The sequence below is a fragment of the Camellia sinensis genome, chromosome 14 (genome assembly GCF_055761805.1).
Source record: "Camellia sinensis isolate YWXY chromosome 14, ASM5576180v1, whole genome shotgun sequence".
Taxonomy (NCBI): domain Eukaryota; kingdom Viridiplantae; phylum Streptophyta; class Magnoliopsida; order Ericales; family Theaceae; genus Camellia; species Camellia sinensis.
In genome coordinates this window covers 77,904,022-77,919,085 of record NC_138974.1, presented here as the reverse complement: position 1 = coordinate 77,919,085, position 15,064 = coordinate 77,904,022, and the positions used below count along the sequence as shown (strand labels likewise).

General features: G+C 32.9%; 1 protein-coding gene across 1 annotated transcript; it reads right to left on the bottom strand.

The window, feature by feature from the left end:
* Positions 1–8,013: 8,013 nt before the first annotated feature.
* LOC145807098 (protein FAR1-RELATED SEQUENCE 5-like) lies at positions 8,014–8,968 on the bottom strand. The gene is made up of 2 exons (XM_082905028.1): positions 8,550–8,968; positions 8,014–8,239 (listed from the first exon to the last, which is right to left on the bottom strand). Exons 1-2 carry the CDS (start codon positions 8,966–8,968, stop codon positions 8,014–8,016), a joined length of 645 nt encoding a protein of 214 aa, XP_082761154.1.
* Between the last annotated feature and the right edge of the window lie 6,096 nt (positions 8,969–15,064).

Genomic DNA, 15,064 nt, shown 5'->3' with positions numbered 1-15,064 from the left:
TTGATATTACTAATGACTATGAAATTGAGAATCCATTTTTCGATTCCAAGATAACAACTTTGGTGATATAAAATTCATAGCAAGTCTAGATAGACATCAATAGATGTACATATATATATATATATATATATATATAATTGTGAGAATTATATTGTCATATGTAATTGATTAATATTATATAATCATAACATACCACATTCGAATATGATTTGTATAACGGAATGAATGATTAGTATATAATTAACTGTATTTGCATGTAGCGAGACATGAACCTAGAAGTTGAGAAAAGATAATTTATCAATATCAATATTTGTATATGCATCTATATATTATAATGAGATAATTATAAAACTATGAGTCATGTACAAATAATACGTAAAAATGAATAACATAATAGTTTATTCATACCTTGTGGTGGATAATATTAATATTTGTTGTCATTGTGATTTCCGATACATTTCCATGCAACTAAATGTTCTCAGATATGGGGGCACGACTATTCCATTATCTAAAATTTAATTGAGAAATAATTAATTTATAAATTAATATTTAATTTAAAGGTTTGTGAATATCAATTATTAATTTTAAAAATTATAATTAAAAAATATTAATATCTATATATATTAGGGTTTACCTTCTGGTAAGACAATATTATTATTCACAACCTTTATAACTTTCGAAACATTTTCATGTATGTGAACACCTTCAAATGCCGGGAACACAACAATTTCTTTATTTGAATTTACATGAATAAAATATTTAATGTCAAATCATTTATTATTGGAAGTTATGATAATATCATCAAATAAATCATAATTCTAAAATTAATATAAATAATAATTATTACCTTCTTCTTCTGTGACAATATTGTTGTTTGCGTCATCTAATTGGATGAAAAAATAAACAATATAAGTATTGGAAATTATAATTTTAAAAATCATAATTACAAAATCTATATATATGTTAGTGTTTACCTTTTTACAAGACAACATCATTATTTACCACCCTTGTGACTTCTGAAATATCCTCATGTATTTGAATACCCTCAGATATCGGGAACAAAATAATTCTTTTATTTGGGTTTACATGAATAAAATAATTAATATAAAATCATTACTTTTATAAAGTTATAAGAATATTGTCAAATAAATCATGATTATAAAATTAATATAAATAATATTTATTACCTTCTTCCTCAGATATGGGAGGCATGACTATTGCATCATATGATTTTCATGAAAAATATAAACAATATAATTATTAGCATTTATTATGAAAGTAGTAGATATAAAAGAATCAAAATTAGAAAATATTATTACCTAGGTTCTTATCATTTAAATTATTAGTGTTGTTTGTCAATGTAGTAACTCCAGAAACATGTTGTTGGAAGTGAATACCTTATGATATGGAGGGCATAACAACTCTTGTATTGTAAATTGTTTCAAATAAATATATTTAGTATAAAAATAATAAGAAATCTATATATATGAAAGAGTGCTGCTATTAGCATCTGTCAAAATTCTTTGGACCCCAACCCTAAACCCTAAATTTTAATAATATTTTTTTGGACATCCCACTTAATACCAAATCTACCCATATTCATAATATTTTCACAATCAAATGCACACCCACCTAATTTTTCATACCTCTCATTCTTTGACCGTCGATCTACTGTAGTCATCTTCTCCACACCGATTGAATCCATTTTGCTGCTGAAGTGCTTGGGACATTCCGAAAGTGCTGCTTGATTCCATATTAACACTTTTGGAATTTGTTAATCAAGTGTTGCTTCAATTATTCGAAAATTCAACACAAAGGTACGATTTACTGTTGTAAACTTTTTCATCTTTATTTATCTTTTCTCTTCAACACAAAGCTATAATTTATTTATCTTTTCTCTTCAATTAATCATAACCACACAAACAAAAAATCCTTTACCAACCAAAACCACAACCACACAAAACCCTAATTGTGGGAGAATATTATAATGTAATGGATGGGCTGATTCCACATAAAATTCAATTTTTTGTTTTTGGGAATAGAGGTCTGAATATTATAATCTAATGGATGGCTTGAATATTATAATGTAATAGAAGTCTACATACCAACTAGAAATAAATTTTTTTTAAAATATTAGAACCCTTTGTCTTTTAGAAAATATGTTTGGCTGGTCCTTTATCTTGGAGTGTTTTTTATGTCTTTACTGTACATATAGTATAAAATTGTCCCTTTTCTGTTGTTGTAAGGCATTGCCATTGTCATTGGTTTTGCCTCTGTTTTGAAGTACTTTCATTTCATAATTATTTTGTTTTGTTTTGTTTTGTGTTACTTTTATTACTTAAACATTAACTAGTAGTGAGGTTAGGTTAGTTTTTGTTATACATTGTTTGTTGTAAATGACAAATATAAAATTGTCAACAAAGAAAATGGCACTTGACTCTGTAATATTGTACCCTATTTGAGCCAAAAAAGTTATGTTCTTTTTTATGTAATATTGTACCCTATAAATTCCAAGTTTATATTTGTTTGGTGGGTAAGAAGTAAGAAAATGAAAATTTAGACTTCTATTACATCTGAATTTTAATTCAGGGCAGCAACCAGCCAGATTATTTAATTCACATTTTTAGCTTCTTTTCCATGTATTTTCATGCATCAACTTATAGCCACATAATCACACAACACTTGTACTAGTTGTCTTCCACATAAACTAGCTTTAATTAGCACAATACACATCATAAACCTAACAAGAGGTAGGTGGGCTGTTTGAAAACAGTGCTAATTTTAGCACATTATATCAACTTGGAGATGCATGTGATTATATTGCAACTATAGGCTTTGGGCCAATGTTGAATTTTCTTTAAGTACTAATAATCAATCCGAAATGTCCTACGAAGCAAAACACACAGCTTTTGCTGTGTACTAAGCCTTTTGTTTTTAATACCAAATTCCATTGTTTAGGCTCTCAAATTTTTGCACTTTTTTTGGAAAGCTTTGTTCTTGTCTATAATTTTATTTAGGATTTTTTTTGTTTTTGATGGCCTTGCTCTTGGCATGCTTCTAATGCATTACAATTCTCAAATTTTGGTCCAACTCAAATATCTTATTTTTAGTAATTTCTTTTTATCGTTTATTCATTTTGTGTTTGGTAAGAAACTGTCCTAGTTTGTTGTTTCCTATTTGAATTGGTCATGAAACACCTATTTAAGATAGGCTTCAATGACACATCTAATTGTAGTTGGTGGACAACTATGGTGGAAACTGCTCGAGATCGCCCAACAGCGTCTAGGAGACGTCATGTTGTACTTTCTCAAAAAGTGGCTAAGAGACCTCGATGCACTCGTAAGACTAAGGATCAAGGTAGTGGAGTTCATGAACATGACATGAATGACATAGGTGCTGCTCTAGCAAAAACGGTTGAGGTTGAAAACGATGGGGGCAATCAATTGAATATGAGTGACATCGGTGATGATTTGGGTGATGAACCAATAGATATGGGTGATGAACCAACACACATAGGTGATGATCCGAGTGATGAACCAACAAACATGGGTGACTATGAAGACCAAACAGTAGATACAACTGAAAAAGTTAATGAAGATCTTACTGGACCTTTTCCTGGAGGGCCATATGATCCTTCAATTTTAAAGAGTTTTCATTGTCACGTAGCAGCCAAAATTTGGCATAATGATGTAAGTCATTGTCTTACATTAATTTAATGTTTTAAATTTTGTTTCAACTTTACTAATTCTTTTTTTTTTTTTTAATTCTATGTTGCAGGAATGTGGAATACTTAAATGCTTAAATCATGGTTTTAAAGTTGGAGAATGGTCATTCAACTTGGAAGATAATGAACAGTCCAAATTTCATGGTTTAATTATGGATTCGGGGTTGCTTTCTTTAGTGAGTTGCTCCTATAAATTTGTAAACAAAGTTGTAGTTTCGGCCTTTGTAGAAAGATGGTAGACAGAGACAAACACGTCTCATCTACCATTTGGTGAGATGTCACCAACCTTAGATGATGTTAGTGTAATTTTAGGGATTCCAATGATTGGTAAATCAGTCTCTTGCAAGAAGTTATCAAATGTTGACGTTGCAAATCTGCTAGTTGAGGCTTTGGGAGTAACAATAGATGAGGCAAATGTAGCGTTGAAGGTAGCACGGGGCCAGTCTATCAAGGTCGAATGGTTGAGACAACGGTTTGGGTCAGCGACTGATGTGGACAATGATAATACCATTGAGTGTGCAGCTAGGGCATATTTGTTATATTTGTTAGGTTGTACCTTATTTGCAGACAAGACAACCATACGTGTTCCGGTAGTGTATTTGCCTTTTCTTATGGATTTGCGATCGGTTGCTTCTTATGCTTGGAGTGCAGCCGCATTGGCATTTTTATACCGGCAATTGGGTACTGCCACAAGGTATGCCGTAAAACAGATGGCGGGATACATGACATTGTTGGAAGGTTGGATTTACGAGCATCTTGTTGGTGCTAGACCCCACCCCAATTTGGACTATAAAGAAGATCAGCCTCGTGTCTTTCGTTGGATTTCTCGCACCCAATCTAGTTCGTCAACGTCTATTTTACAAAGGTTGCGAGAGGACCTCGACAGATTAGAAGCCCATGACGTAAGTGTCAATCTTATGTCAATGTATGTACATATTACTTGCTATTATTCAATTTAATTCATAACTTACATATAAATTTTTTACTATTGTAGGTTATTTGGGATCCATACCATGATAAGCGTATTGAGCATCCTTTTTCTGATGTTGCTTATTATAGTGGATGCTTAAAATGTATGCACATTGTTGAACCATACCATCCAGATAGGGTACTGAGACAGTTTGGTAGGGTGCAAATTATTCCCTCACCTCTGCTTGCTCCAGTTCGGGCCTCTGGAGAATCCACTGCAAAACAGTACATCATTGCCTATAAATACTTGGATACGATTAGGGAGAGTTGGGAAAATCACTTGTTGTTTGAGATAGCCTGTAGTGTTCTAGTCTTGCATCCATGGGATTGTGTGCCAGGTTACTTGGACTGGTTTACTTCCATTTCACACGTGCAAGTTCAAAACCCGACACATCGTTCTAAGTATAACCCACGCACTGAGACATCAACTGATTATTGTCAACTTCAATTCATATGTCAATTTTTACTATTTTCATTTTCATATATATTTTGTTTAAGGCAATTGTTAAGTTTTAGATAGCCTGTAGTGTTCTAGTCTTGCATCCATGGGATTGTGTGCCAGGTTACTTGGACTGGTTTATTTCCATTTCACACGTGCAAGTTCAAAACCCGACACATCGTTCTAAGTATAACCCACGCACTGAGACATCAATTGATTATCGTCAACTTCAATTCGTATGTCAATTTTTACCATTTTCATTTTCATATATATTTTGTTTAAGGCAATTGTTAAGTTTTATTTTATTGTTTGCAGCGCATTGACAGTGCCTTAAGCATTTCACGTTCAATGCTCGAAATTGGACACAATGAAACAGCTCCCACCTGAGATATGTTACGCAATGCTATGAAGAAGATAACATAAGTCTTGGAGGGTCAACAGTTCACTGAAGAACATACACAATCAGAGAACTTGGTGTACACTCGTCGCATGAAGCATGGAGCAACGTCTTAGACTTTAGTGTTTCTTGGGTTCAAATGTTTTAAATGTGTATTTTGATATCTTAGTCTCAAACATATGTTAGACTATTTGATGGTGTTAGACACAAGTACAACAAAGGTCAGATAACACTTTAGTATATGTTAGTTTGTCTGTGAAAAATTTTTGGCATACATTTTGATGGTGGTTTGTATATGACACAAGTATGAGCTAGGCTTGTATATGACTTTACCATACCTTTTTGGGCACTCAATGAATTATTTTGATGGTTTAGAATTGGTTTGATTTGTTTGGAATTAGTTTGATGGTTTAGAATTGGTTTGATGGTTTGGAATTAGTTTGATGGTTTGAATTGGTTTGATGGTTTGGAATTAGTTTGATGGTTTGAATTGGTTTGATAGTTTGTTTGTTTGAAATATTGGTAAGCTTATTGCTTTAAGGTTAGCACTAAATAAACAAATCTGGACTAATGAATAAACATGAATTTTCTGTTCATCACTGATTAACCGAACAAATCCTCCTCGTTTAGCACTGTAAAACCGAATCAAACTAACTCACTCAACACTGTAATGTCGAACATGCAGTCTTCGTTTAGCACTGTAATGTCGAAACATATATGGTTTTTTTAGTACTGTAGTGCCGAACATAAATGCTTGCTATCCCTTTCACAGTTGCTGGCCTACTCATTTCAGCATTGTTGAACCGAATAAAAACAATTTGTTCACCACTGTGTAGCCGAAAAAATATATTTTGTTCAGAACTGTTTTGTCGAAGAAAAATGACTCTGTCAGCACTGTATGTCCAAACAAAATTTGTTCATCACTGTGTAACTTGAATCCATTCCAGTTCACTTTTTTCATCAACTTCAATTCAGTATAACACAGAAAATAACATTCATTTCAATTCACTGTTTACCATTCCAATTCATTAGAACAAAGAAAATAACATGAATTAAACCCATTCAAAATACATAACTTCAATCTATTCCAATTCACTCTTTTCCATTCTAAGTTAGTTTAATAAAGAAAATTACATAACTGAAATCCATTGTAATTATATTTCCTAGCTCACTCGTATGAAATTAGTCCTCATCCAGGTATACTGTTTCGATTGTGGCTACGTCTAGATTGATGAGTGATTTGAAATGTTGCACTCTGGAATTGTACTCCGCTAGTTAGTTGCTATGGGTGGAATAGGATGACCAGGCTCCAAAATGAGCTACAAAAAAAAAAAAAAAAAAATTAGAATGTACAAAAATGATGTCGTTATTAAGAAATTTGTCGTTATAATGTACAAGAATGCACAAAAATATTAGAATGTACAAAAATATTAGAAACCAATACTTGAACAAAATGGTTGTTGTTGACAAAGCCAATACATATCTCCTTGTGAGAGGCAACAAACGTCGGTATTGACCTAAGAGGGAGGAATGCCAAACATTGTTGCATAGACAAGTGAACCAAAATGACTTGGTAGAAAGACGATATAAGATGACCCATGTCAGGCATCGTCATCCATCGGTCCAACCTAGGGTTTGGTTCAAAGTATGCCAAGATGTTGGTAAGGTCATCGATTATCTCTTGTGATCCAAATAATTTCCTTTTGTGGTCACTATGCGCATGCAACTCTTTAAGTAAATTTTTTCTCACTTGTAACCATCCTTCTTCTCCAAAACCCATCAAACCAGCAATAGCTCGGAACCCACAATTGCAATCTGCTGCAACATCCTTAACGTATTTAATATATCGTCTCAATTCAGAAGGGAATGCCTCTAAAAAGCAATTTGGATTCAATGATCGAAGCCGGTGAACCTATCACAAGCCAATGTCAATGGTAGACAATAAAGTAGACAACATGACACAATTACATACCTCACTAGTAAACCATGTACCTTTTCTTTCTTCTTTGTTTTCACCTTTTTTGTTGTTACACTCGCCTTGGCAATGACTCTGGGTGAATAACTGTCTTGTGTTGAAGCAACTATTTCAAACGTAGATGGCTCATGATGAGTGGAGGTCTCAATCTTCAATTTTGGCCGACCCCGTGGATTAGACTTCACTTCTGGCTCAATCAAAAATGTACAATTAGGTTTGGCTAACTCTCTTAATTTTTGTAACAAAAACCTCTTCACATCTAGATTCACCTCCTCGAATCCTTTGGCAAACAATTCTAACTTAGGTGTACAAGTCCACTCTTCACTTACAGTGTGTGGGGTACTCAACATATCAAGCTTAGTCCAATATGAATAAACCGAAGTGAGGGGAATTGGCCAATTTTCCCTCATGTAATTTGCTATCTCATATACACATGGCAAACCATGAGTACGTCGAACAACACATCCACATGTAGTAATATCAATACCAACATAAGATGCTCATTTAGACTATGCCAATATGATATCTAATGCAGTAATTGAGACATTACCATGAAGCTCCTTAAACTGTGCAGGTTTGAAATCATGTTGCACAACAATCTTGCTTTTCTCAAATGATGATTTTATTTCACTATGTTGCAACTCAAGTAAATTGTGTATCCTTGTCCAATTCGACTCAAAATTTCCTTGACTTGATCCAAGATATCTTTTAAGTTTTGCATGTGAACTCTCAACCCTATATATGAAAATAAACTGTTATAAAAATAATGCTATCAAAAACCAAACAACTAATAAATTTAAATGTTCGTATTTACCTATTTGTTGTACAATTTCCAAAGTGCATAAATATGTCAGTCCAAGCAGCCACAAATTTCGACTTGTATGTATCCAACCAAGATGAGGTAACATAATGAAGTGCATCTTGATAAGTACTGAACTCACTATATAACAAAAACAGTCGTTGCATGTATACTTCTTCAGACGATGACATAACCAACATATTTTAACTTATTATAAACATTTCCTATTTATCCTTTGCCTCAAACATCTTTTTGCACTTAGTAAGAACATTTTTTCCAATATGCCATCTACACAACAAATTTGTAGTTGCAGGAAACACCGTACATATGGCATTCATAAGAGCCAATTCTCTATCTGTGACAATAACAGAAGGAAGTGTATTTTCATCCATGACACTACGCAAAAGACCAAGTGCCCATGTACAGTTATTCTCCTTCTCATATTGGAGGTATGCAAATGCAACTGAAAAGGTCATGTCTGTCGATGTCACATCTACAATCTCTAGAAGGGGCAACCGATATCGATTGGTCTTATAAGTACAATCCATCAACAACACTTTTGGAAATGCACGTAACAAATTCAAACTCGTAGGATGTACAAAGAACAAATCAGTCACTGTCTCAGTATCTGTACAGCTCCTATGCCCCTCAATGTACTTGTTCATCGCTTACTGACCTAATAGTTGTTGCATTTGAGATCTCCCAGCTTTCTCAACAACTTTATACCTATGACGTGCACTGTAAATTGTCTTCATTGTGGAAGCATTTGCAACAAAGAGGTTTCCTTATGTGACAACCTTTCAACATAAGAATGACCCTCAAGATATTTTGCAGCAGGATAATTATGCACACCACAAACAACTATCAAGATCCAGTCGTCATTTGTGACTAATTTTTTGCCTTCAATAAAAAAGGACATTCACATTTTTTTGCACCAGTCAGTCTTGCTTTTTTTGTCTTAGGCCTTGTCACGACCCAAACCCGCCCCTACAGGTTTAGCATTGTAACCGGCCAGTAATTCGAGATTACCAAAAGCCTTCCTATATAATCAAAATAATTGGGGCTTGCGGAAGCAATATTCAAACATATACTAATAGTCCAATGAGTTGTGCATCCATATGAACAAATAATCACATGCAAAAGTGTTAATTTACCCACTTACATTACATGACATATAACGTAATATCTTATACAAAAACATATGTACGGGTCAAAAATGTATAACATAACCGAAAGCTTGCTAACGGCCTTCCAGGCCTAGCCCCAACTCGGAGGCACCCAAAACACTTGGTAGGCTTCAAAACAGTGGCTCGGTAAAAACCCTCCTACACTTGCCCTCCAGAACGCTCACCTATAAATATATATATAAAAACAATGAGCTAGAGCCCAGTGAATAACATTAAAGTAAAAGGGTTAGTGAACGAATTCTAAATATATCATATCCGTAAAACAAATCATAATACAATCATTCATATCAGTCTCATATCAGAACATAACATAACGGTACATCTCATAGAACATATTACATATCGTCTTCCGACTAGAGTAATCGGTTCCGGATATCGATTAAACACATATCACCATAATGAAGTGGCTAACGAGATCTCATATTCACATTTATGTCATGGACCCGCATTTACATGTCGTCCCCCATGACTTGAGACTATTTATGGATGCCATAATAGATTTCAAACATGGGACATTCGTTCACGTAAACAATATCATTTCAGAAATCATAACACGTCATAACTCGTTTGGAATATAATTCATATCAACATATCTTCTTTACAGAAATGTTACTCACAGTGGGCTTCCAGAAACGGTTGGTCAGTCTTTGAGTCTTGACCTACAAACATAAATGTACATAGCACAAAACATGTCTCATTATTACTCATTCATGTGGCCATACATGGCTTAGCTTTCTCACTTTAATTTCCCATTCATTCCATGCTACATAACTTATTCATATTGCCCATATACTCAGATTCAACACATATTTCTAATTCACTTACTTATGTTGTTTCTTAGCTTATTAATCTTTAACGGCTCATAAATCATGCCTAAGAATGCCCATAAAGAGATGGGAGTTAAGATATGTACTGAAAACATCTTTTGAAAACATGCTGAAAATAAGTTGGTGGCTAGAACTAGCTTTTCTTGGCTAGAGCCAGCAGAAGGCAAAAACAGAGCTCGCTCAAGCCAGAACTCCTTTGCTCGAGCCAGATTCTGCAGAGTTCAAAATTTTGAGAGCTCGTAATGTTGGCTCGAGCCACCACTTCTTCGCTCGAGCCAACTGTAAATTTCTGGGCACCAAGCTTAACAAAAATGGCTTCCAAACAACTTCCAAAACTTGGGGTCTTGCATGATTTGATCAAAAACATAAAATAGCTTTAGAAAACTCCAATACACGACCCTTAAAACATCTTTTATTCAAAAACTCATCAATTCTTGAAAGGTTTGAACCAAAACTTCTTCATGCAACATTTTTCAACTCTTCCATGGTTTTTCATAACATGCAAATGGTGATCAACAAACTCATGAATTCTGAAACCATAGACATGATTAAAGCTCACATGCATGCAAGTACTTTAAAACTCAAACTCAAAATGATAAAATCCAAGATGATGTATCATGAATACACATGAAAGTAATCTACATGTTCAAAGACCCATTTCTTGCACTCTCATGAAAGTAGCTTAAAGCTTGATAAAATCATGATGCATGGAGGAATAGCTACAGAAATTAGACATAGAATCCTTACCCAAGGCTTTAATTTCAGCAATGTGAGGTGAACCTCCTAGTTTTCTTCTTCTTCTTCTTCTAACTTGTGAGCTCTCTCTCATTAAAGCCAAACTCTCCCTCTTAAGCTTGAACTCTCAACTTAATAAAGTATAATGAGCCAAAGAATGTTGCCTACACTCTCTCATAACTCATCAGAAACTACACAACACACACTCTCACATTTGAATACATAACATGTGCACACACATGCATTATTCCAACACACCCACAAGAGTTTTAATCCCCTACATTCAATATCACCAAATGACTCAACACAATAGACACTCAATCACATCTTGGATCATTAATAGGATTGGATTAGGTACCAATCATGCATCATTTAAATCAAAGACAAGTAACCTTAATTAGTCAAGGTTAGTACAAAATTCAATTATTCAAAAATAGTTCCAATTAAGGCTTAATTTAATCACATGCGATTTTACTAAACTGAATCAGTTTTTAGCAAAACTTCTCAGATGGTTCCAAAAATTCTAATTAGTCAATCCATGTGCTCAATTTCAGTTTCTAAGATCGTTTAGGCTATCAAATTCATATCAAAGCATAAATCATGATAGATATTACTACGAGTAGCAGATTGAAGGCCCAAATAACATACAAAATACATAATAAACACATATTTTTTTAACCACTTAATTAACATCCTTAATTACGGATTAGCAGTTAATTACGGACCGGGGTTGTTACAGGCCTGCTGTTTTTTCGAGTGTCCCTATAAGATCCACTCCTCTCACAAGCTAAGCTAAGTCTTGGCTTCCTACCTGGAATACCATCCCCATCTGATTTCTGTACGACAATAACGAATCCATTTCTTCTTCCAACTTGACGTGCCCATCGAATTAACTCATCTCGACTCTTGAATATCTGAAATAAATAAATTAAACTAACCAATTATTGCACATAAAAAAGGTACATTATTTGTAAAACAATCAAAGACTCACCTTATGAGTAACAAATTCATTACTATAATTCATTACAAGTTCTGAATCAACCTTACTACCTCTAGTTGAAGCATCACCCTTAAAACACATGTGAATGTAATTTCAAAATTGAAAAAATGATGTTCATTTCAACAGTCCCAAAGCTAATGGTTTTGTTCAGTTCAACAGTGACGAAAATAAAGATGATATTCGGTTCAACAGTACTGTCTATCTGCATTAATGTTCGGAACTTATGTATTGAATGAAAGGATTATGTTCAATACTGTATTATCGAACATAATTCTAACAGTCATCAAACCAGTATCGAACAGCTCAAACGAAACAAGAACGACTGAAAATGACCGAGAATGTTAATACAAGACAGATAAACTTACCAATGGAACTCCGGTCTCACTAGAATTGTTGTCCTCATCCTCCATTGCTCTACACAGTGAAATAAGTGATGAAGTATACGTTATACTTGAAGCACAACTTTCAAGTTCAATAGCGTTGATGATGGTGATGAAGATGATACATTCAGGATTTAAGATGATTATGAAAAATAATAGATTTAAGGTTTATATTGGTTGGTTATGAAAAGTAATAGGTTTAGGGTTTACAAACATGGAATACGTATAGTTGGAGTTGGAGGTGGGGGTGGGGGTGGGAGTGGAGGTGGGTCTCCAATATTATAGAGTATTAATTCTTATTGATAGGTGGGTGTTCCATTTAATAATGTCTTTTAATGTAATTTTACTTTAGGGTATAATTGTAATAAAAAAAATTATAAAATGGGAGGTCCAAAGAATTTTGGCAGGTGCTAATAGTAGCACTCGTATGAAAATAATAATATTTCAGTGCTTACTTGTGACATTTCGAATGTTGGTTCTATAATGCAATTGTTTGTCACGTAAAACACATGCTCTTAACCGACATGCTTCTTTTTTAAGTTGTTTCAATTTATCATTGAATGTGGGATCATCATGATCAATTTGGCATGAAATGAGTAATTTTTTTTTCGAGATAGTCGATTGATTTTAGCAGTAATTGTATCATGTTCCATCCTATAAAAAAAGTTATTGTAATAAATATGAATTGAATATTTAATAAATTATAAAATAGAAAATAAAAACAGAAAAATAAAAACACGTAAATATCTGTATTGGTACCCATTTATTTTTTAACAAAAAAATAAAAACACACAAATAATCGTATACTTATGATATGGTAGTTAATATTTATATTGTAAAAAGAAGGTTAAATAATCTATTACTTGACTAAATAAGTTTTTAAAAAATGCAGAGATTGTCACAATCCATACAATTTTTTTTCTCCTCATCATGTGATCGAAATGGAGTGTCCAAAAACTCAATCATAAATTAAGTCAATTAATAGTTAAAAAATACAATCATTTATTTGTTCAAAGAATACAGTGAATTAAAGACTCAATTACAATTTCTGCAAGACAACATACAATCTAATCATCAAAAAACATAGAAATTTTCACAACCTAAACAAATTTTTTTCCTCATCATGTCATCGAAATAGAGTGTCAAAAAACACAATCATTTAAAAAATAAAATCACTGTGTGATCAAAACGAAATGTAAAAAAATTACATTTTTGCTCATAATAATAATAATAAAGAGCAATGAAGTCAATTGGAAATTAAAAAGCACAATAATTTTTTTTCCCAAAAAACATAGTGGGTTAAAAATTCAATCACAAATTAAGTCAATTGATAGTTAAAAAATTCTATCATTCCCAATCACAGATTAAGTCAACTGATATTTAAAAAACACATTATTTTTTTTTCCAAAAAATACAATGAGTTAACAAACCAAATTACAAATTTTTTTTGGTAGACAAAATACAATATAATCATCATCAATAGTGGGTATTTTATGTGAACCTAATTAAGTGATCAAAAAAACACAAAGATTGTTACAACCCAAACAAATTTTTTTCTTATCATGTGATTGAAATGGAGTGTAAAAAACACAGTCAATTGATAGTTAAAAAATACAATCACAAATACAGTGAGTTAAAAACTCAATCATAAATTAATTATAAATTTTTTAAATTGATATTTAAAAAACACAATTATTTTTTTCCCCAAAAAACACAGTGCGTTAAAAAACCCAATTAGTTTAAAAATACAATCACTGTATTGAAAAATAAATGAAAAAATTACTTATAGAGTTTGAAGATTGTGTTGGAATTAGGGGTGTACACGGTCCCGATTGGTTCGGTTTTGAGAAAATCCCAAAACCAAACCGATCCTAACGGTTCTGTGATTTTGAGAATCAGACCAAATCATTACACTTGTAAAACCAAACCAGAACCAAACTGAAATAACGGTTCAGTTACGGTTTGGTTCACGGTTCAAAAAATTTCTATTTACAAGAATAAATTGTTAATATTAGCAAAATAATTATTCAACTGATTATATTTAATTCATGATAAAAACTAATAATATTAAGGCTGTAACGCCCTCAAAATATGATATAATCAATCATTCACAAGATCTATAGAGATAATAGAAATGTTATATTTTCATTCATCAGAGTTAATATTACAAGAGATATCACATGCATTACACTTTCATAAACGTTCATCTTGAAATTATAGCATGTAACTCTAATTGAGAACAACAAAATAAATGCCCTAAGGGCTTACATCTTTCCAAGACTTCGCTTTGTTACAACAAAAGAAGAGTCTAGTCTCTATACAAGTAAAGTCCTTGGCTTGAATAAACATTCAACACAAAACGAAATCACAAAAGTGGAGCCTTCAGCCCCTAAGCCTCTCAAGCTATGTCATTGGAAGTGGCATGTCACCTGTACTTGAAAATGGTTTCCCAAGTAGGGTGAGCCAAAGCCCAGTAGAGATATATTAAACAATATATGAGAATTAACTAAGCTATCAGCATCAATTAAGTGTTCAATACTAGTAAACCAACTTACACCTTTTTTATGACCAATCAATATCGACATTCGTATTTCAGTCCATTTCTATTCATTTACCCAAATCAATTCATTGA

Coding starts and splice junctions, on each gene's coding strand:
- LOC145807098 (XM_082905028.1), bottom strand. CDS start 8,968: ATGAACAAGTACATTGAGGGGCATAGGAGCTGTACAGATACTGAGACA. Junction 8,240..8,549: donor CTTACTAAGTGCAAAAAGAT/GTTTGAGGCAAA, acceptor TTTCATATATAG/GGTTGAGAGTTCACATGCAA.